Source organism: Mauremys reevesii, linkage group 9 (genome assembly GCF_016161935.1).
Source record: "Mauremys reevesii isolate NIE-2019 linkage group 9, ASM1616193v1, whole genome shotgun sequence".
NCBI classification, from domain to species: domain Eukaryota; kingdom Metazoa; phylum Chordata; order Testudines; family Geoemydidae; genus Mauremys; species Mauremys reevesii.
The window spans coordinates 44,926,653-44,950,878 of record NC_052631.1 but is presented as its reverse complement, the minus strand read 5'-3'; the positions used below and the strand labels follow the sequence as shown (position 1 = coordinate 44,950,878).

The 24,226-nt window shown below is 45.4% G+C and overlaps 1 protein-coding gene across 1 annotated transcript in view; it reads right to left on the bottom strand.

Moving 5' to 3' along the window:
- Positions 1-24,226, bottom strand: part of ARHGEF4 (Rho guanine nucleotide exchange factor 4) — a 330,462-nt gene that overhangs the window by 6,008 nt on the left and 300,228 nt on the right. The window contains 6 exon segments of the mRNA XM_039487676.1: positions 3,532-3,663; positions 5,690-5,819; positions 7,755-7,987; positions 8,796-8,975; positions 10,103-10,297; positions 13,220-13,399. Coding sequence (XP_039343610.1) covers positions 3,532-3,663; positions 5,690-5,819; positions 7,755-7,987; positions 8,796-8,975; positions 10,103-10,297; positions 13,220-13,399 — 1,050 coding nt within the window.

The window sequence follows — 24,226 nt, the reverse complement described above, 5'->3', positions numbered from 1 at the left end:
TACCTGCTGATGTGCACCACTGCCTTATGAGAAAAAGCAATGACACCTAGGCCTCTTCGCCCTACTGTGGCTTTTTGGAACTCACTTTCTGATGCTGGCTGCAGTCTTATAACAAGCTGGGAGGGCCCAGGAACAGTTTCTGTAGCTGATGGAGCATGTGTTTGGGCAGGACTACACTTCCAGCAGTGTGATAATACGTACTGCCACTCGGGATGAAAGTGAGCCGGTATGGCATACTGGTAAGAACCTGCACCGGCCTGTAGGCAGCCCACATTAAAGTGCTGCCACGGCGCTTTAATGTCCCTGCCCCTTTTGCCTCCCCCGTCAGCGGCCCTGCTGGTAGGGTCCGTACCGGCAGGGCCACCGACAGGGGAGGCAAAAGGAGCAGGGACGTTAAAGCGGTGTCCAGAGCCCTAGCCCCTTTAAATTGCCACTGGAGCCCTGGGCGGTGCGGGCCAGGCAGCCTGGAAGGGCTGGCTGGGGGATGCTGACTCCCCAGGCTCGCCCCTTCCACCTGAGGCCCCGCCCCTTCCGGGGGCTGGAGCCCCCCCAGCCCCGTACCGGTAAGTGTCTGCAGTTACTTTCACCCCCGCTGCCACTACTATCAACTGCACTAGAGTGCTTCTGTAATTCACTGTCACTGTCCAGGATGTCTGAAAGGCAGGCACGGGTTCCTGTCACTGCCCTGACACGGTGACTCTGGGTACTCACGACACCAGACAACTAGTCAATGTTGTTACTCCAGATTGAGGACAGTGTAATGGAGCAGGATTTGGCCCCTACAGTCTATCTCCAGAAGCCACAAAATGCAGGATTGGATTTTCCTGCTAATGTTGCTGGTGAAAATACAGCCAGCCTAGTGTCTGAGGCAAGGCCCGCGTTCGTTTAAGTCACTGGAGGTAAGGAATTGTGGGTACAGTGAAATTGGGCATGCGCTCAGTGAAAAGCTTTGGTGTGGTCACTTCGGACGTGTTGTAGGAAGAGCCCTGTCTCCCTTCGCACTAGGTCACAACCACATCTGAGTCTTTGCATTTACACATGTAGCTGTGACCAGCCAGCATTCCCAATGAAAACAAGCCAGGTGATGCTTGGCCTACTATGTGGGGGCCCGGTTTTCAGCAGTGCTGAGCTCTTTGACATCACCTGCAGCTTGTAGTGCTCAGCAACCAGGGGTGAAAGTAACTTAAAGGACTTGCCGGTACTTCAGAGTCCTGTGGAGGGGGACAGGCCTCAACTGGAAGAGGCGTGGCCTCTATCAGAAGAGGTGGGGCCTTTAAATCCCCAGGCTTTTAAATCAGGATTTAAAGGGCTCGGGGATTCAGCTGAAGCTAGGAGCTGGGCCCTTTAAATCACCCCCGAAGCTACCAGCTGCAGAGGCGGCTGGGAGCCCTGGGGTTTGGGCAGGGGCGAAAGTAATTTACATTTCTTACCCATATGGTCCAATCGCAAGCAACCCACCTCTCCTATGTACTTCATGGATCCCTCCCATTGCATGACATAGATAGAGAAAATAAAGCTACTATTACTACTACCAGTACTGTCTGTAATAAAACTTTACTATTGGAATAAGCCTGAAAAAGTGAAAACTCACTGTCACATTTTTCTCTGTGTCTTCCCTCCTCCTCCAGCCAGGCTGCGGACACTAGGCTCCATGCTTTCTCCCTGCCTGGCACTGAGCAGCAGCTGCAGGGGCTACCCTCTAGCTTGCAGCAGGGAGACTGGCTGAGCAAGGGGGAAGCCTGCCTCCTGCATAAGAACAGTTTAAACTCAGCTGTTCCCCGCATGGTTCAGTAACATTTCAAAGAGGATCTGCAAGCAGTTTGGACATCACAACCATGATCCTCTGCTGGGGAGGGAATGGGATAGATTTGAACTTGGAAATGGTTCCTGATTTTGATTGTGTTTTTTGTGTATAGGAGATCCCCTCATCCCGGGGGCAGAAAAGAACTACCCCTGCCATGGTCACACACATCCTTCCCCCCCACCCCAACAACAACAACTGGGAGTGAAATTAACAAGGATGCCAGAAACGGCTTCTAACCCTGCAAGCTAGAGCCTAGAGGAGAACCCCTGCTGGGGGGGGCAAGGGGGGGAGGAATGCAGAGCCTTGTCTGCAGCCTGGCTGGAGGAGGGGGAGGGAGGAGACGAGAAACCAATGTGACAGTGAGTTTTCCCCTTCCACCTGCTTTTATTAGCTCTGGATTTAAGCTGTGCAGCCAAATGCTTGTATTTGTTGTGTATATTAGTATTGGAGACAAGATCCCCTCATCCCGGGGGCAGACAAGGACTTCTTCTGCCATGGTCAAACACACCCTCCCCACAGCTACTGTGAGTGAAATTAACAAGGATGCCAGAAACCACTCCTAACCCCGAGGGCTGAACCACTCAGGGAACAGCTGAGTTTAAACTATTCTTATGCAGGGTCAGGCTTCTCTCTCCCTCAGGCAGTCTCCTTTTCTTACTGGTCCTCCATACCGGCCCGTACCAGCTTACTTTCACCTCTGTCAGCAACCCTGAAAATCAGGTCTGTGAATTAGCTCGAACTCTGAAAAAGCTTTCAATAAAGAACAACATATGGGGAGGAAAGGGTCTGTGGGGCACATTGTGCTTCCCCCGAACAAAATACAAAACTGATCTTTCAATACTACCCATCCAGGGGAAAGTGCCAAAAGGCAAGACCCCAAGTGAAATGTGTTGTTCCATCCTCACTTAGAGCCTGAGCCAAAGTCAGTGGAAGATTCTCATTGACTTCAGTGGGCTTTGGGTCTGGCCCTAAAGGGAAGGCAGGCCGCTTTAAGGACTGTGATCCCTCTTGTTATTTAAATACACCTTCTCCTTGGGTTCATTACAATCCAATATAGGAGCTGTAACATGCCACACTTTCCCTATGAGAGCAGTGTATCCGAACTGATTGATCTGGAAGTTAAGTATCCAGCCACAGCCATTTTGTCTTCTGAGTACCATTTCAGTAATCTGGCCCTAAATTCCTGCTGATGACAACCGTGTTAGATGAGGGAAAAAATAGCGATGGCAATGTTGATGCATTTGATTTTTTTAAAATTAAGCCTCACGCTGATCCTACAAAAACCAATGCCCAGCTTTCCTCTCTAGCGTGACCAGACAGCAAGTGTGAAAAATCAGGATGGGGGGGTGGAGGGTAATAGGAGCCTATATAAGAAAAAGACCCAAAAATTGGGACTGTCCCTATAAAATCAGGACATCTGGTCACCCTATTCCTCTCTCACTGCAGAAGACCTGCCTGCCAAGAGCCCACTACTTCCATTTATCGTCTGCAATCAAGTGCACAGCAGACCAGCATGGCAGGAAAAAATTGCTGTGTACGCACATACGCAACTCCAGCCCCCTGACTGAAAAACAGACATGTCTAGCTTTAGCCTGCCAACCTACATACTGGCCCTCTTTAAAGATATTCTGGGGAGGGAAATGTAAAAAGTAAAACTGAACTGAGGTGGAATTTGACTTCAGTGGGCATATCAATCAACAGAGGTAGAGACAGGCTCCTCAAGTTACCTTCTTACAGCAGACCAGCTGGTGATCAAAGAGGAAGAACATTCTCTGCTGGCTCTTCGCTTGAGGCTGAGAGATTTTGGTTAATTCCCCAGAATAGATGAGTTCTGAGCTTCTGACTAGGACGTCTTCACCCTGGCAGCAGCACCACAAAGAGCATGTCAATTTGTCCCAAGAATTACAATAATTCAACCTGATTGAGCGCCTGGGCTTGATTGGTTAAATGGTGTGGTCCTGACCTACCATCCTGGATCTTAGGTGAAAGTCCATAAGATGTCACAATGACCTAGAACAACAAATGCTGATGGGAAAAAGTGCAAAGAGGAGACAGACTGAATCAGTCCAAACAAAAAGGCCTCCTGGTATAACTAAAGGAGTTAAGATCATGCTTGGTAAACAAGAGAAACGTGCAACCAAAAATCAGTGAACCAAAATTGATGCATCCTGGATGCAGGCCTTCTCTGTGAATGTGGATGGAGTGAAAAAGGAGCGGGAGCTGTTGTATGAATTTAGATGGAATAAATGGGCCAAAGGCATTAACATAACTCAGTCACTGTCCAACACTCAACAGCGTTAAACAAGGTTCAGGGTTTAGTATGCAGAGACCTCAGCCTGCTTAGTACTATGGCAAACACACCATTAAAAATCCTTAGCTTTTCATTAAAGACATAGAGAAGAAGGAAAAACAGTTAAAGCAGTTGAAATATAAAGCATTAAGTAAGGCTTTCATTTTAAGAAGATTTCTTGTTCCCTTTCTTAGCTGGAGAGAGTTTTTAGAAGGAAAAGCCCCCTTGTCTGACATCTCTTAGATGGTATCAAAGATGGTCATAACTGTCCTTTTGGGGAAGAGAGAAGTTAGTTGAGATGAGCTGGAGCTGCTGCTGTTAAAGTCCAATCCTGTTTCATCTCAGGTGGTGTTTGGGATTCAGCTGGAGCCGGTAGTGGTGGTGACGTCCCCCAAATTGCTCTCCCTGGCCTGGTCTGCTCAGGACATCCCCAGGATCAGGATGATGAAGGCCCAGGGTTCCAGGAGATGGTGGGGAGTAGCAGCCATGGTGGTGAAGCTTGCTCCATTAGCCAATTCCCCCTCCCCCCCCCCCGAGTCTCTTTCTTTAAGGACCTCCAAAAGGGAGTTATGGGTGGATAGTGCATCCCCTCATTATTTTGTTCACCAGTTAGGCCTAGTTTCTGACATACCAATTTTGGTTCACTGATTTCTGGTTACACACTTCTCTTAACACACTCCTTGAGTTATATCAGGAGGCCTTTTGGTTTGGACTGATTCAGCCTGTTTCCCTTTTGCACCTTTTCCCATCAACATTTGTTGTTCTTGGTTATTGTGACATCTTATGAAGGTAAACATACTATTTTACAATTGAGCTCACAATTAGGGTAAATTTGTAGGTCCAGTTATCACAGCACGATCTCATGCCATCACAACACTGGAGCACAATCCCTGCCTCCCATGAGAGTGCGGGATGCTGTCTCTTTCATATCCATTGAGCATCAATTTGGCTGGGCATATGCAGAAAATGAAATTTTGTTCTGGATTCAGCCCCATTTGCCAGGTCTGGATCATCTGCTCATCTGCTGAGCCAAATCCTCTGCCCTCAGAGGAGCTACATTAGTTTACACCAGCTGATGAGGGGGGGGGGGAGGATAATTTAATCAAAATACATTTGCTCAGCTCTAGAAAACAGGCAGTTTTGTTTATTTAAAAATAAATAAATAAAACTGTTTTTAAAAAGAGCTTTTCTGAGCATGTACAAATACTATAGGAAAATTCAGATGCCATTTTATCTGTCAGGGCCTGGTAACCCTCTCAAGGATGTCGCTTAGAATACTAGATGCCAACTCTGCCTGCCTCAATAATGCTTGAAAATTGTTCAAATAATAAATGATTTATTGGAATTTCAGTAAGCAGCATGTGCCAATTTCCTTCTGCAAAGAGCAAGGATGTATGGTAAACAGGACCCAGAGAGCTGTACAAAGCTGTAGAAGGGTATCAGGCTAGCTCAGGTCTTTCAGAGTTCCTCCAACCCTATCAGGAGAAGGTGAATCAACAAGCATGAGTGTGACAGAATGTGACTGGGCTAGTGAGCCATATAAAATAATCACTTGGGGGCCCCATTCACTCTGTGGGGCACTTGAGTCCCCTCACCTCCCAGTCCTCTATGGAACTCTGCCACTGGGCAATTTTGTCTATGTTCTCCAGCCTCCTCTTTCTCTCATTGATCAGTCGAGCAACGTTCTTCATGGCATTTAAGGCAGCTTCAACATCTTTAAAATCCCTAGGGTGAAACAGATTTTGTTAGGCATGTCTACACGAGCAGAGCGGAATCCAGAAGTGCTGCAACTCTAGAGTCTAGTGAACTGGAGCACAGAGCTGGAAATCTGGGTTCTATTTCTGGTTCTGCCACTCACTTGGGTTGTATTTCTAAAGCACTTGAAGAATGTCACACGGAGAGCCCTGTGGGCCACATTTTCAGAAGAACTCATCTCTCATTTAGGCATGAAAATAAGAGGTCAGATTTTGAAAGGAGCTGAGTTCTTTGGAAAGCCAGACCCGAATGGTGAGCTCTGAGTATCTGAAAATCTGACCCAGCAGGTGCAAAGTACTTGTTATTCTAAGTATCTGTTTTCCCTGGAGATTTAAAGCCACTATTTTGTCCAACACAAAAACAATTCTTTAAGTGAAATTGTTAAAGTCACAATATTTTCATGCCATTACATTTGAAGATTTAGTTGTCAGACATGGGCCAAGACCGTTTAGAAATGCATGGGTCCCTTTCAAACAGGAGGCATTATCTATTTGTGATAGGACAGAATCTCCCCCAACCAACCCACACACCATCTGCTACCACCATCTCACTCACTAGCCCTGGAAGAAGAGGGCTGGAGTGTCTTGCCTCACACACTATTTCCAAAATCTCAGAGCACCCCCTGTGGCATGTACTCTGAGTAATCCCTTCCAGATATACTTAGTTTCACAACACAGTGTTTATGAATTTAACACCACACACACATAAAGTAATTCTGAGAAACATCAGTGTGGTCATTAGGAACTTGAAAGTCCAGCTCAATTCATAGTGTGTCACTATGATCACTTTCCTCCAATACAGATTTTCAGGTTTATTTGTGTTACTCTAGTTATATCAGGTGCATTATTAAGAGACACATTTCACCCTCGTACTGTTATTCCTTAATAAAAACAGTTGATCAATGGTTGAGCTATGAGAATTTTAATAGATTCTGTCAAAACTGTAAAGAGATTCTGTTTAAAAATACGGGCCCAAAGTTTGCCATGCCTTAAAATTGTTATGATGCCCTAGGGAAAGTTCTCTAGAGCCAAAAGGCCACATCCTCAGCAATTTGCACAACCCCACTGAAGACATTTTAAGTGCAATGATTCCCACTAACTGAGGATCTGGCCCTACACAGCTAGCTGGTATATTTTAACCCTATTACCTTGACTCCATAAAATCAAAATCATGGAACAAACATCCCCATGCAGTGTGTCCCAGGAACAGGTTTCAAAGCTGGGGGGGTGCCTGTGCAGAGGGGGCTGAAGCAGCCCAGACTTAATGTATGAACTGTGCATGTCCCTGATGTGATGGAGAAGATCTCCACAATGGTACCCAGTTATTGCAGGCAGGCAGGGCAGGCTAGATGCCTGAAGGTGTGTGTCTGTGTTCACCATGAATCCACTGGGCCATAGCACAGCAGCAGACCAAGTCCACCACTCCCCTCATGCCCTGAAATATTAGCCACAGCCTGGCTGCTCAGACATCCTGGCTAATTCTGGCCGAAGAGCCCATCCTTTCAGACATGATACTTCTAACTCAGGCTTTGTTCAGATTCCCAGACAAACAGCCTCTGTTTTGGTAGGACCTACAGCATTTTGTGCTGTGCTCCTGCACAGCCAGCAAAGGAAGCACAAGTTGACTCATGAGGCCTATTGGCTGTGCTAATATCAGTCTTGGGGCTCAAATAAGGAAGTGAACATGATACTAAACAAACAGTTGGGTGGTATCTACTACACAGGTAGAGAAAGCTCAGTGTTTGCCTAATAGAAAAGGATATATCTGGTAAGAGAGCACACTAAACAATTGTGAATATAACATACAGCTACCATGAGTATCATTTTTCTGTAACTCTGAGACAACTGTACTCAAATTGCCCATTCCCATGCCTGTCTAAGCCATTCCCTGACATTTTGCACCTACCTGTGCTGGGGGTTGGTATATTTGAGCAGTTCAGCCAGCTGCAGTGGATACTTGCAGATTTTCTGAACTGGGGTCAGCAGAAACCCATCCAGAGAGATGTCAATCATCTTCTGAAGCAGGCGGCACGCTTCAAAGAAGTAGACATACTTGTTGACTTTGGTGAGTCGGGACAGCTCCACGCAGGCATTGGGGTGGTTGTTGCAGTACTCAGAGTAAATCTGGAACTCTGTTTGCTGAGATGGGAATGAAAAGGCAACCCCTAGTGGTAATCTCTCTCATATCAGGGTCTGGCCCTGAAAATGCTGCACAGTGCAGATCTCAGCCAACCTCTACCCACTGCAGGCCCCTCTGCCCAAAACAACTACAGTACCTACACTGCTTCCCAATAAAGGGACTCCACCCACCTGTCCTGGTAGGCAACCACTAGTCTCTTCCACGCCTCACCCTGGCCTTGGTAGTGGTGCCCTTTGGTAGTGAGTACTGCCAGGCAGGCTGATATACTTCTCTCCCTGGTAGGCCTATACACTCAATGATGGAGCTATATGTGCCCTCCAGCCCACTCCCATTATGCCAACCCGCAGTTTCCTCTTAGAGGGAGAAGAGGCCCATCTGATAAATGTCCTATATGTTTGCCTGGCTGAGGCCAATTAAAAATTATGGTACATGCTACTTATCAGACAGGCTAGGATGCGTCCAACATCCCATGTACTCCACAGGCCACTCTATCCCCTATCCTACCCAGATGGATGTTTCTGATGAAATGATCAGGAGTGAAACACTTAAAATATTGGCCTGCAAATGGCAACATTAGGCTACAGAGTTTACACCCCCAATGGAGAGGTATTGCACTCAGCAAGGCAGCTTTTTATTGAGTCACATTGGGAAGGTCTTCTTGGCAACCAGAAGGGCTACAGATTTAATTCTAAAAAACCTAAAGCTTAAAAATTCCATCAGAGAAATATCAGACTTCTCTTCTGGCCCACCCGAGCTAACATCTCCCCAGCTAGCCTTCTCCCACGTAGACACTGCAAATCAACTCACGTATTCCAGGAAGCAGGAGCCGACCTCACTCAAGTGTGGATGGTCTTTGTTGAATTTCTTCTCCAGTGCTTTTACAAATTTTTTCTGGCATTTGTAAATGTCTTCGATGTTCCCAAAGATTGTCTTCAGCTGTTCTTCTGTAAACATGTCAGCCCTCTTGCGGCACTGCTTAATGTAACCCTGGGAGGAAGTGAGATTTTCAAGGGGAGTTGGGTACTTGGTCAAGGGCCTGGTCCACAGACCACTGGAGTCAATGAAAGACTCTTATTGACTGGAGTGGGTTTTAGATCAAAACCCTATATCTTTCTAGTATGAGTCCGCTGTCCTTTTATTACTATTTCTGAAGGTACCATGCCTAAAAATGGCACACCTGGAAATCAAACCATACTCAGAAACGTGCCTTGGATGATACTGTAACCCATGCTCAATGGTACAACCTGTGCTATAGAATCTTTTCCGGTAAATAACTAGGTGACAGTATGTGTACCAGATATTTTGGTTAAACCCAAAGGGTCAGATCCTCTGCTGGTATAAATCTACATAGCTCCATTGATGGAGTTATGCTGTTTTACACAAGCGGAGGATCTGGGCTTGAATATACTAGTGTCCTTGGATAAAACTGTCTCTGTTTCCCCTGTTGGGTGCTATGTTTCACCCCAGTTGGCTTCTTCCATCCATCCCATGCAGCTCAGTGGTGTTTTAGGTATGTATTTCGCAAAGTGTTTGGGGAGGAAAGGTCATATGTCCATGCAAAGCTGTTATCGCCAATTATCACCACATGGCATGTCTCTTGTTAAAGGAGATGTCAGAATATTCAGCATGTTCAGAAGGCCGAACATTCCCCAGGGTTTGGATCTATGAGTATATGATTTGCATGAAAACTGGTATTTCTGATCATGCCACCTCTCACCATTTATTAATAAAGAATATAGTGGTGCTAGTATTCTAGTCTTCTTGGCTTGGGAAATTCAGTTAATTACATTTAATCAGGACTCCTCTTTGTGCTCCAAATAAAGGGGCATTTGGGATATTCCTGGAATGAATCAGTATTCTCCATTTCCTGAACATGCACGGTGATTACAGAGGGGGTAGGCAGAGGGTATATGACAGGTATATGACAGAGAGACAATTCCATCAGAATTGCTAACCGAGGGTTCTTTTCTTAAGGGAAGAAGAGTAATTTGCAGCTAGAGAGAGAAGAGCACAAGACAGCTTAGTAGGGTGGGGGCTGGGGTGGGTTCAGTTCATGCATTTGGGTCACACCCATTCTATCTGCCCCTTATTCTCTCCTTTCACAGCCTGGTTACCTCACAGATGTCCTTCAGGTGTTTGATGTAGTCTCTCTCTGTGCTTATGATCTCGTTGATAACATTGGTCCTCATTTGGTCCTTGCTTGTCTGCCCCACTCCATAACGCCGGGCGGCGGTGCTGGCATCCTCCTCTTTGCCGTCCTCAGCCTTCATAGGATAGTCTTCCATGGGTTCATCTTGGTTCACTCGGAGCTGTGTCAAACACACATGAGTTTCCATTGGGTAACAGTCCCTCAATTCCCTGTTTTTACTCTCTCATCTTGCCTGCGTCACTAATTCAGATCCTTCTACCACCAAGAAGGGCATGTTGGAGGACAGCAAGGCTGCTGTGATGGGCACTTCCTCCCTGTCACATTCCTAGAGCCCACACACTGGTTAGTCAGTGTTCTCCAGAATTAATTCTATGAAATATCCAGAACCTGGGCCCAGAGATTGGCCAGGGGAGGGTGGAGGGAGTTCTAGTGATAGGGATAGCTAGTTTCAGCCAGTAGATCTTGTCGTGTGCTCCACAGACCTTGGAGGGGCTGAAAATATGGCAGAGGATAGGTATTCAGCACCGGGGGATGTCTTCGTGTCACCCAGCCAGTGGGCATGTAATGTCATATGAAGAGACAGCTCAGGGTTATCACATTTAATATGAGACTCATGCTTCTTTCAGTATGGCCACTAGATGGCAGCACAGCATGACTATTGGCAAAAATATCAGACATTTTCGTAGAGGACTTGCTGTACACAATCTACCTTATCGGCTGTACTAAAACCACTGTTAGGTAATTCCAGGCAATTTTCAATTCAGTTATTTTATACAGTTCTGCCATAGCGCATATTTAACTGGTCTCAGGTTACCCCATTTGGATATCTAGTAACATTTAGAAAAATATCATATAAAATACTTAGGAAAAAACAAAGAAAATTCAAGTAAGGAACATGCAACATCATTTTGTAAATGTCCATTCCACTTCAGCCATTTTAGTGCTACAAATATTGCAATGATACAAAGAATTTGTTTTGATTTCTACGTAGTTAAAATCTGTTAAGATAGGATTATCACATCCATACCCACACATTATTGACACATTGTCTACATTATTGACAAAAGTTGATGGATCAAAGATGTGGGATGCCAATTTTCCTTCATTGCTAGCAGGAGAGCATGGACCAGCAAAACCAGTGCAAACTCCATGTTAGATCCACAACTAAAATGACTGCGTAGAATCAAGGAAGTCTGAGAGTTCAGGTTAGCTGGAGTTGCTTTGATACTCCCTTCTCTAAAGCTCTTTCCTGAAATAGATCAGAGGTCAAGTGATAATTGGCAATGCTTGAGTTGCCTGAGCAAGGAGCCATCAATTATTCTAGCTGGAGAAGTTGGCATCCTGCCCTTTTAAAGGCCAGCGCTGACAATGGCTGTTGGCAATAGATACGCTGTCTCACCACAGGTTTTTACCACTCAGGAGGGACATGGGTCCAATTTATAGGCAACAACCTGAAGCTCCTCCAACGTAACCTCAGTGTGGTGCTCAAGCAGAAAAGACTTTCCAGAAGCTAGTTCTGTCCCCATGGAAGGTCAGAACGGGCTCCACATCCAAGTGATCTTATTTACAAACTACAACTTTTTGTCATCTGGAACAGGTCTTCGGCTAGGGACTAAGGATGCTAAGGAGGAGACAAGGAACCTCTTCTTTACCTCCTGCACAGCCCTAGCAAAAGATTTCAAAACTTTTATGTCCCAATCAGACTCCCGACCAGGACTTTTGCTATAGGCATAAATACATAATTTGTATCAGGTAATTTGTGTGAGGACAAATAACTGAGAATCCAGGTATCTTGACAGCTCTGGATTTCCCCATATCAATTTTCAGTTAATGTAGTCGTGCTGAAGCAGTGATGCAGAGCTGGGATTCCATACTGAGAACTGCAGCTCACACAATGGAATGAAAATTCCCTCTTATCTGGAAAGGGAAGGAAAATATGTGGCCTATGCACTGACTCTGCCTGGGCTCTTGTTCTCCCCCATAAGTAAGAAGAACTCGGCTGTCCCAGCAAACCAGCAGTAAGGAATCCCATTTCTGCACCATCCAAACCACAGACTACACTTCTGGAGTTCACATTTTGTCCACCAAGTCTGTCACATCGAACAAGTGGGGCTCATAGGGCCAGATCCTCAGCTGGGGTAGGCTCGGCATGGCTCCATTGATTTCAATTCAATTATGATGCTTTATAGTCGCTGGGAATTTGGCCCTACCATGACAAATGGAGAGATCCACTGAGGCATCAGTTCAGGACAGCACAGGGTTGCCAACTGTCTAATCACACAAACCCAAACACCCTTGCCCCGCCCCTTCCCTGAGACCCTGCTCCTTCTCCACCCCGCTCACTCCATTCTCCATTGCTCGTTCTTCTCCACCCTCACTCACTTTCAGTGGGGCAGGGGGTTGGGGTGAAGGAGGGAGTGTGGGTTCTGGGGGTTCGGTGTGTGGAAGGAGGCTCAGGGCTGAGCTTGGGGCAGAGGGTTGGGGTGCAGGAGAGGGTGTGAGGTGCAAGCTCTGGGAGGGAGTTTGGGTGTGGGAGGGGGCTCAGAGCTAAGCCAGGGGACTGGGGTGTGGGAGAGGGTTCAGAGTGTGGGAGGGAGTATGGGGTGCTAGCTCAGGGCTAGGCAGCGGTTTGGGCTGTGGGAGGGGTGAGGGGTGCAGGCACCGCCCCCGCAGCTCCCATTGGCCGCAGTTCCCGGCCAGCGAGAACTGCGGAATTGGTGCTCGGGGCACGGGCAGTGTGCGGAGACTCCTTACCCCCCTCCACCAGGAATATGCTGGCCACTTCAGGGAATGGGGCAGCCTGCTTTAGTCCCACTGTGCCGCCAGACTTTTTTCGGCCTAAAATCTCCCAGTTTGGCTTCAGTAGCCTCCGGGAGATAGAGCCCGATTCCAGGAGACTCCCAGCGAAACTGGGAGGGTTGGTAACAGCACAGCATTATTAAAGAGAAACAATAATGTACATGGCTCTGATCACCAGCGCATTCTACACCAAATCACCTCCAACCATGGAAGTGTTTGGGGCACTCCTATTAGGGAGCTGGTGTTAATGGACTGGGGTTAAAAACAATGTTTAGGTCCTTACCCGTACAAAGCTGGCTGGAAACCAGCCTTCGCTGTCCAGGATCCTCCCCCACCACCACTCCTTGTTGGTAGCGTCCATCACTTCGATGACATCGCCGGCCTTGAATCCTAGCTCTTGGTCATCCATGGTGACGTGATCCCAGAGGGCTTCTGCGTACACCACGCTTCCATCGCTGATGAGCTGGGAACAGAGCAAGTAAAACATTGGCAACCAGTTACCTCCAACAGAAGCATTTCACTCAACTAGCACTCTCTGAGCACAGGCCTTGTTCCAGATCACTGCCACAAATGGCACAAGTCACCCCACTGTGAACAGGAGGAGGACAGAACCAGGCTGCCTTCCCTGCACAAACACACATACACACACTGTCCAGCAGAAGACAGCATGTTGCAAGCTTTGGAAGGCTGCCACTGTTGTGTGAACTCCTGGTTTCCAGGGGCTCATGCTGCAGTGGAGCCCCTCCTTGTCCCAGTATGGGCCCAGTTTAAAGCCTCAGTTTGGTTCTTATTCTAGTGTGAATAAGAACCTTCAAATCCTTGCAGTAGCATAAGAATTTAAAGCACAGTCATTTCTTAGTGCAGTTCATAGGGCTGAATAGTGACTATTTCAAATGGCACCTCCTTACTGAAATGACCTGCCCTGCACCCTCTTTGTATTCAGAGTCATCTCTGATGACTAGGCCCCAAATCAGATTTTATTGCTTTAGAGCCCTTCAGAAGCAGCAAAGTGACAAGAAGTCAAGTCCACTCTGGCTCATGCTTCATCAACAGAATTACTAAGTGCCAAATGCACAGCCAAACTGTGCTCTCTATTGTATCTGATCCACCCCAGTTTGAGACAGTGAGAGGCGCAGGGTAACTAAGGCAGATTTTGATCAGAGAGTTGTTGTTAGTGGTGATTATGTATTAGCCTGAAAGAACAGAGCATGCACTTTAGATCTCAGAGCACATTTGTGGCACCAGGTCATATTTGCTACAGAAGCCCTTGAGATACAAAAATGGAACCCAATGGTAGCATTTTTACAGAGCCACTTTTCAGAACAGAAAGTACCCCACAGTGATTTTATGCTGTTTTTAGGGTGGTTAAAATTAGCACTTAAGCCTCTTTAAGTAAGTCCTCAAAGGAAAACAAACACTTAAGCTTAGGGTCAACTGGTTATTAACATATATCAAAAAGTGCTTACTTTGGAAAAAATGCACACATGCACAGCCCATCGCTCTGGGAAAACAATCACTTGCATTTAAGGAATGATTCTACTGCATGTATTTAGTATGTAATTTTCCAATCATTGCAAATTTCTTACTTTCCAAACAATTTTTTTTAAACTTAGTCTTGGACATACTCCTCACTGAGGACTATTTACATGCCATGGTTGAGTCATTTTTCAGTGATCTGTGTGATAAAATAGAGCAGCAAGTCCTTATAACCATGGGGACAACAGCCCTTCCCTGCACCCACTCACGATTCAGAAACATCAGAGGAGGTTCACTTCAAACATTCCAAGTAAAAGCTATGCTCAGGCTGAGACGAAGCCTGGAAAACTTCAACCCTAAAAGATCATTTTTAAAAAATGCATGAAGAAGTAAAAGCAAGGGACCATACGGGAAATCTTTGTATCCTGCACTGTGATAGTCACTACCAAGGGAATGTCCAGCTGTCTTTTCCCTACAAATCCACCCTGATTTGTTGGGTCAGAAACGTTCCCATTAACCTTAACCTCTGGAGAACAACATTTATGGGCTTTCATCAGGGACATGATTAAGAATAACGGCCTAGACATCTATGCGATTCTGCGAACCTTTGGGGGCTCCCTTCCTGAGAGGTCAAAGAAAACACTGGACTCTTCCCATTATGATTTGGTTAGGGAAGTGTCCCCAGACAGTCTAATCCAATGTAGAGGGGCATGTGAATCCTGATTTTCTGTAACCCCATTGTGCAGTGCTAACCTCTGGAAGGCGGGTGGCATGAATAGTCCCTGAGGAGGATGGGAAAGGAGAAAACTTGTGTGTATGTGTAACCCACACACCTTCTGGGTGTGGTGTTCTGTCCCATCTAGTGGCACTGAAACCACTTAGAGAAAGAACAATTAATGAGTCTGTTCTACAGCCCTAGCTAACAGTCGGTTTGCTTTTAGCTCATGTGGTAGAGGTTCACACACTAAGCTTCAGAGGTTCCTGGTTCAATCCCGCCTGCCGCTGACCAGGGTCTGTTGGCGTTACATATGGTTCAATGACAAAGTTATTTATTATACCCAATACCCTGTCTTCAGTCATGTTAATAACCTCTTCCGAAATATTATCTCTGTGTCCATCCACTGTGCTGTATAGCCAGGCGGGCCCAGGCGCCAAGCAGGCGGCGGGCGGGCCGGCGCTGGGGCGGCCGCTGGGGCTGTGGCTGGGCCCGCTGGAGCCTGCGGCAGGTCCACCGGAGCCGGGACAAGGGGACCCCGCAGGCATGACTGCGGGCGGTCCGTCTTTCCCCCGCCCCGCGCTGCTCCTGCGAGCAGAGGCAGGCGGGTCTGCTGGGGGGTCCCGGTCCCGACCTGCCGGCGGCATGGCGCAGCGGCTCAAGCCGCGAACCGGGGAAGGGGGGAGGGGGGACCGGGGGGTAAGGCGCGGCGCGGCGCCCGCGCGCTGGGGCAGCCCGATTTCTAGAGCCGCCCCTGTGTATAGCCCAGCATTGGCTATGATATATGCACCTGAGGTTGATTATATTTTTCCAGGCACAGCTGATCACATCTTGTGTTACTATTTTGTTTTGGTTTGGTACCAATACAAATAGTACATGGACAAAAAAGGCAAGGGATCTTGTGCATGCTACAGGAGGCAGTAGAGCTGGTTGCATTCTTTTAAAAACAAAATTATTTTGGATGGACAGTGCATTTTTATTGAAACCAAAATGTTTTGTGGCAATGTAGCTGTTTTGCCAAAATGTTGCAAGGAAGATTTCTCAGGTCCAGGAGAGAGAGAAAGTCTCCTGGAATAGCCAATTAGTTTGGGCACTCACCTGGGTGGTGGGACACACAGGGACAAGTCCCAGCTCTGAATACGGCAGGGTGGGTACTCTAGCCTGGGTATCTCACATCCCAGGGGAGTGCCCTAACCACTTGGCTATTTTGGGGTGAGAGGATGGCTCCCTGTAGTTTTTTCACGTTTTGAAATATCTCAGTTTTGTTCTGCTCTCTCACAAACAAATTCCAAACCGTGACATATTTCCTGAAATGGAATTGTTGTTTTTCTGACCATCCCCAGAATTAATATAACAGCTAAAATGGTCCGAAATGTTTCAGCCGTGCCTCACCTCTTTTCAGCACTCCAGCTATTGGGGGTGCAGTATAATAATGCTTAGCATGAATAGAGCACTTCTCATCTGTGCACCTCAAAGGGGCTCATAAAGGTGGACAAGCATCATTGTCCCCAGTTTACAGATGGGAAAAAAGAGTTACAGAGAAGTTAAGAGATGTGCCTACGGTCATACACTCTATCAATGACAGAGTTGGAATAGAATCCAGGACTCAAATCCCAGTCCTGTGTCTTATCTACTGGACCTCACTACTTCCCATCTAGACTGAGTTAGGATGAGTTTGGATCAAACAACTGGTGTTAGTATGGGACCATTTTCTACATAAGAAAAGCAAGGATCAAATAGTGGTAGTGAGTGACCCAGAAAACCAAATGCTACCATAGCTAGTGCAGCAGTAGAGAGATCTTTCCACACTTCTAAATGCATGGTATACAATTTGTCCTATTAAGATGTGTGTGTGTGGGCGTTTAAGTTTAAGCTTGATAATTAATCAATAATGCTCTTAGGGCCATTTACTACACTGCTTACTCATGGTTCACATTGCAAAGGGGAATAGAAGCCTGCTGCTGAAATTTCTCCTTTCCCTTCATCATTCATCATTCATTCATCACCCCAACAACCGTATGGGGGCCAACAACAGATCTCATCCTCTCTATCCTCTATCCTGGGCCATTCGCTCTAGCTGGTTCCAGGTATAGCCCATTTTTTTGCTATCAACCTGAAGGTCGCGTCGCCTTCAGGCATGACTCATTTGCTCCACTGTCATATAGCTATAGAGTAGACTAATTAAGAAATCCTTGAAAAGAACAGAATTCAAAGGGCCTCTCAAGATTCATAGATTCTAGGACTGGAAGGGACCTCGAGAGGTCATCGAGTCCAGTCCCCTGCCTTCATGGCAGGACCATATACTGTCTAGACAATCCCTGATAGACATTTATCTAACCTACTCTTAAATATCTCCATAGATGGAGATTCTACAACCTCCCTAGGCAATTTATTCCAGTGTTTAACCACCCTGACAGTTAGGAAGTTTTTCCTAATGTCCAACCTAAACCTCCCTTGCTGCAGTTTAAGCCCATTGCTTCTTGTTCTATCCTTAGAGGCTAAGGTGAACAAGTTTTCTCCCTCCTCCTTATGACACTCTTTTAGGCCTGGTCTACACTAAGAAGGGGGGTCGAACTAGGGTACGCAAATTCAGCTACATGAATAGCGTAGCTGAATTCGAAGTACCCTAGTTTGAACTACTCACCCGTCCAGACGCTGCGGGATCGAAGTCCGCGGCTCCAAGGTCGACTCCGCCACCGCCGTTTGCAGTGGTGGAGTTCTGGAGTCAACCGGAGCGCGCGGGGAGTTCGAACTATCGCGTCTAGATTAGACGTGATAGTTCGAACTCCGAGAAGTCAAACTCTCCGTGTTGACCCGGCAGGTAAGTGTAGACTAGCCCTTACATACCTGAAAACTGCTATCATGTCCCCTCTCAGTCTTCTCTTTTCCAAACTAAACAAACCCAATTCTTTCAGCCTTCCTTTGTAGGTCATGTTCTCAAGACCTTTAATCATTCTTGTTGCTCTTCTCTGGACCCTCTCCAATTTCTCCACATCTTTCTTGAAATGCGGTGCCCAGAACTGGACACAATACTCCAGTTGAGGCCTAACCAGCGCAGAGTAGAGCGGAAGAATGACTTCTCGTGTCTTGCTCACAACACACCTGTTAATGCATCCCAGAATCATGTTTGCTTTTTTTGCAACAGCATCACACTGTTGACTCATATTTAGCTTGTGGTCCACTATAACCCCTAGATCCCTTTCTGCCATACTACTTCCTAGACAGTCTCTTCCCATTTTGTATGTAAGATACAAGTTATGAAGAGCTCATAAGATAAAATAACTCTACTATGGCCTTAAATCCTTTGCTCTGAGTGTGGAATCAAGTACCAGAGACATTCAGGTCACACACTCTGCGAATGGGGCTACACACAGGTATATGATGCTTCTTTACAAAATTGCTGCTGCAACACAAGCAAGATTCAGCAGACATGAATAAATTAACACTATAAGCTCCAGGCAGTCAGAACTGCCTATCTTTATAAGGAAGACAGTATGGCCAATCAGACCCAACATTAGCAATGATCCCAGGTTGAGCTGTTGACAGCTCACTGGGGGATTTTACACACACAATTCCTATTGAAATTGATGGGAGCCGTGTCAGTAAAATGCTTAATCAGCTTTGAAAATCTCAGGCTTCAGCACAGGTGGATGGCTTGGCTATCCTTTAGTTTAATGCAGCGGCTAGTATTAATACCTGAAGTCTTCTACATTCAGGAATGTAGCTATAAGGGTGGTTGTGTATGTAGCTACAGAGTCACAGCTGAACTACCAAATACCCAGGAGTAGGCAGATAAATCCATGCCAAAGATGTTTGGGACTCTTAGTAGTTACTCAAAAATGGTGGTGGGGATTATAGACCAATTATTGTTTCATCAACAGTTAACAGCATTTCTATAATAAGGGAGAAGTGAGAGGAGATTAAGGCAGAAGAATGAGGAGAAAAAATGTTTTATTTAGGCTCTGGACTTTCTCAGCCAATTTAGTCCCGCAATATTTGAAACACCACCTTGACTGAAGGCTACAGCTCCCTGATTCAATGCCACTTTAACTCAGGGATCTATTTAGCTTCTGGGAGGTGACAGGTACTGAAAAATTCAATAGTCCATTGATTATTACCAGCATATCATGCACTGCCCATTAGTGCATCATGTCTTTGATCTGCAGCTTTTTTTTAAATTTTATTTTGTTGGACTCTCATGGAATGAATAAATGACTCCTTGTTTTAACAGACCCTCCTCTGAGATAGATCATTTAAGAGCAACTGTGCCACTACTCAACATCGGTCATGATGTCATTGCCGTAAATATTGCTAAACTATTGATGTTATTTCACATAGTTTCTCTGACTTGGTAAGTGTAGCTGTTCCAGATGTGGTGCTGAACCACAATGGACACTGTAGAATTCAACAACGCTTGTTCTGGCAGAGATGTGTTATGGCTGGGGTAAGAATGGGATGGTTAAGACTCTCCTTTTGCTAATTAAGAGGAAGCACAATAGGAGGAGAAGGGTTTTCTGCAAGATGTCTAAGAACACTGCAGTTAGACAGACAAGTGCTTCTTGCCTTCCAGAGAAGCATCACACTAGATGGAGTATTGATCACTTCCAGCATAGCAACTCCTATGATCAAAAAGGCTTACGGTTACCACAACACATGCCCTGCTCTTGCTATTTACCATAGTCACTGAGAAACAAAGGTCAGTTTCCATACAAAACAATGTATAACTTGTCCATTCTATTGTTGTGACTTCAGCAGCTTTTCATGTGGACCACTCCAGACCTTTTCTTAAAGGCCTGCATTTCCTACCGCTAAACTTGTTCTTGTGACCTAAGTAAGGTGACCAGACGTCCCGATATTAGGGCTTTGTCTTATATAAACAACTATTAACCTCTCCTCCCCCTGCAAAAGAGTGTCCTGATTTTTCACACTTGCTACCTGCTCACCTTAGACCTAAGCAACTTGTGAACCAGAGTTTCCAGAAGGGAAATGGTAGAAAACAGAATGCAAACCTTGCCTTCTCCAGACCTGTTCTCAATCAGTTTTGTTTGCAACTCTATAAATGAGCAGAAATGAGGGAGTTCTCTTTATTTACACCAGGGTTGAATGTGCAAGGATACATCAGCAAACCAAACGCAATATTATCAGTGTATCACTGATATTGAATATTGACTGTACTGCAGGTGCTCTAATATTACATTAGCATTTTTATTCTCTGCAGCTGTTTTTAACTGTCCACATAGCTACAATCGGCTATAATTTGTTTGCTGCTCATTTCCAGTTCACCAAAGAAGCGCTGTGTATGTTACTCAGTATGTCACAAAAGTGAACAATAAGGTACGTTAGAGACTGCTGCATTAGGCTCCCAAGCACTGTCTGTTTAAGGGCAGAACAAATATGATCTAGAGGGGCAAAAAACAGCCCAGGGTCCACTGCAAATCCACATAATTACACTGAAATTAAGTCAATTATATGTATGCAAAGAAATTGAGGTTGCCAAGGACTGCATCTACACGCATGTTTGTATTTTGACTGTTCAGCTCTTGTTGATCTAAGGCTGTATACCTCAGCATAATTGCCTCATATGTCCCAGGCTTGTTCTAGCAGAAACTCCAGGCAACATTAATAGAGATAAAAGATCTGTGAACTGTGTAGAAACCCTATGAAACCAGGGATGGAGGCTGCTTTAGGAAATATTTATCTGTCAGCTGTTTAGTTCTACTTGAATAAAACTGTAATAACCTTCTATTGCTTATGCTGAGCACTAAAAGCTGAAAAAGCAGGTGCATCGGCTATCAGTCAGGGACAGGGGATCTCAGCCTCCAGTTGAGAGAGAGGATAAGGCACAAGAACCACATTTTCTGCTCTGTGACCCTAGAACAGATGCCTTCCAATCAAGAGTAGCTATAAAGTCAATCACTGCATAACTAACTATGTCTGAGAAGCGTTGCTTTTATTTTTCTGAATATTTCTTTGGATCTATCCGAACACATGTATTAGAAACAGAAAAAGAGAACTGAGTCAAGACACCAAACATTTAAAGCCTTCAGTCCCACCAGTCTGCAAGTCAGCAAGCCCCGCAAAAGGCAAAACCCACAGACTGTGCCAGCTGCTTCACTCTGCCAATCCTTCCCCTATGGAGGTACTCACCTTCCCACTATGGAAAGCGCAGCACGGGAGTTTTATATAGCATGTTATTTCCCATCATGCCCAGAGGCACAGCTGTACTCACTCTATAGATTCTTTTAAATGTACAGGTGTAATCTAGCCAATCTTTGCCCTGACTTAAAAATTTCTCCTGTAGTTCAACGCTTCCACCTCCCTCATCCCACCCTCCAATTCCCTGTGTTCATGGAAGGAGAGAGGAGACAAGAAAAAGGTCAACAAAGAATGTGCAAGCTGGTTTTCAGAAAAACAACAGTTACAAAACAGAACCAGCCCTCTGGCATGAGCCAGGCCCAGGCAATTAACATTCCCTACCCGGGAGCTTTAAGAAATCATCTTCCCCCTTTGTTACTAAGAACGGAACGGGTGGTCATTTATTCATAGCGTGTAAGGCCTGAAAGGTCCATTAGCTCATCTAGTCTCATCGCCTGTATATCACAAGGCACTACATTTCACCCAGTTTCCCCTGTATTGGCCCAATAACTTGTCTTTGGTTAAACCATACCTTTCAGAAAGGAATCCAGCCTTGATCTGAAGACATCCACAGATGGAGACTCCACCACTTCCCTCAGTAGTTTGTTTGAATGGTTCAGCACCACAATTGTCAAAATATTGTGCCTAATTTCTCATTTGAATTGTGCTCCAGCTTCCAGCCATCGGTTCTTGTTCTGCCTTTCGCTGCTGGATTAAAGAGCCCTTTGGTATCTGGGATTTTCTCCCCATTACTTATACAGAGTAATCAAGTCATCTCTCAATCTTCTGTCTGATAAACTAAACAAATGCAGCTCCTTAAGTGTCTCACTGTAAGGCATTTTCTCCAACCCTGCAATTGTTTTTGTGGCTCTTTTCTGTACCCTCTCCAGTTTTTCAAATCCTTTTTAAAAAATGGACACCAGAATTGGACACAGAATTCCAGTGTTAGCCTTACTAATGACATATCATCTCTCTACTCCTGTTCATACATCCAAGGACCACATTAGCCCTTTCTGCTACAGCATCGCTCTGGAAGCTCACATTGAGTTGCTCACCTACTATAGGGTGACCAGACAGCAAGTGTGAAAAATCAGGGCGGGGTGTGGGATAATAATAGGTGCCTATATAAGAAAAAGTCCCAAATATTGGGACTTTCCCTATAAAATCAGGCATCTGGTCACCCTAATATACTATGACCCCTAAATCCCTTTCAGAGTCACTGCTTTACAGGATACAGCCCCCATGTAGATGTGGCCCTGCATTTTTTATTCCTAAATGTATGGCCTTGCATTTGGCTGTACACTGCTACCTCGATATAACGCCAGCTGATATAACACGAATTTGGATATAACGCAGTAAAGCTGTGCTCCGGGGGGCAGGGCTGTGCACTCCGGTGGATCAAAGCAAGTTCAATATAACACGGTTTCACCTATAACGCGGTAAGATTTTTTGGCTCTCAAGGACAGCGTTATATCGAGGTAGAGGTGTATTAAAACACAGTTTGTTTGAGTGGGCCAGGCTTACCAAGTGATCCAGATTGCTCTGTATGACTGACCTGTCATCATCATTATTTACCACTCCACCAATCTTTGTGTCATCTGCAGATTTTATCAGCAGTGATTTTACATTTGATTCCAGACCTTTGATGAAAGTGTTGAATAGTGTTGGGCCCAGACCTGATCCATGTGGAACCTCACTAGAAACACCCCCATGCAATGATTTCCCATTGATGACTACTTTTTGAGATCTGTCCGTTAGCCAGTCCTTAATCTATTTAGCATGTGCTCTATTGATATTATATAGTGCCAATTTTTAAAATCAGAATGTCACACGCTACTAAGTCAAATTCCTTACAAAAGTCTATTACATCTACCAATTATGTTTATCAACCAAACTTGTAATCTCACCAAAGAATAGAATCAGATTTGTTTGACAACCTATTTTCCATAAAAGCATATTGATTGTCATTAATTATATTCCTATTCTTTAATTCTTTATCAACTGAATCCTGCTTCCAATTCTTCCTGCTCTCCGGGGTAATTTCCCTCTCAACAAATATGCAGTGGTAGGTGGTTAAAGTAGATTGAAACAGGAGGGGGAGCACCCACTGTGCCACACAAGGAGGAGGAGGAGCTGTAGAGAAACAGGTTACCCAAGCCAGGGGGAAGAGGGACTCTATCCTTGTTTTTAGCAGAGCAGGCAGAGCGGTGCTCTTCTTTATTTTAAGCTCTATGTGTGTGTTGGGGGGAGAGGTTATAGGAAAGCACTACAATCCAGGCACTGCTTGCAATGCTTTGCATGTTAGGGATCCATTACACCTTTTGGGGGAAGTCTTCTCTTCAACACCCATTCCAAGGACAGATTTCTCATAATTTTCCCCTCTGACATTTCATGACCGATTACTTTCATCAACCAGAAACAAATTTGGTAATGCTTTCTCCCACAGACATCCCATTCACTCCTGGTCGAGATGTGGGAGTTTCCTGTTTTTATCATGTGCTGTATAGCAACAGAGTCTGCTAACTTTCTAGAGCTAATATCCTCAGTCTTAGGCATAGGAAACCGCAGAAGGTAAAATACCACTGAAGCCGTCCCAAGCTTATCATCATTCTGTAAAAGATAGTTCCTGCTATCACACCAGGTAACAAAATGTTAATTTATTACAGAAGTTGCTGCTAGTTACCACTCTAATTAAGGTTGTAAAACGGTTTCCAGAAGCCCTTGTTATCATTCACTCAAGTTTCCGAGATTATTCTTTGAAGATGAAATTTTCCATACTTTTTTCCCAGCCTCAAGCCATATTTTTTTTCTGGTAATTGTGAACTAATTTTGTTCAACTGTTTTTGAATGTGAAGATAGTAAGAAAGTCAAAGCAGTTTTCTATTTCCCATTCTGACCATCGTTTTACTCACAAATGGCCAAACTCTGAACATTCAGACTTGATGTGTAGGCTCCTCAGTGAGG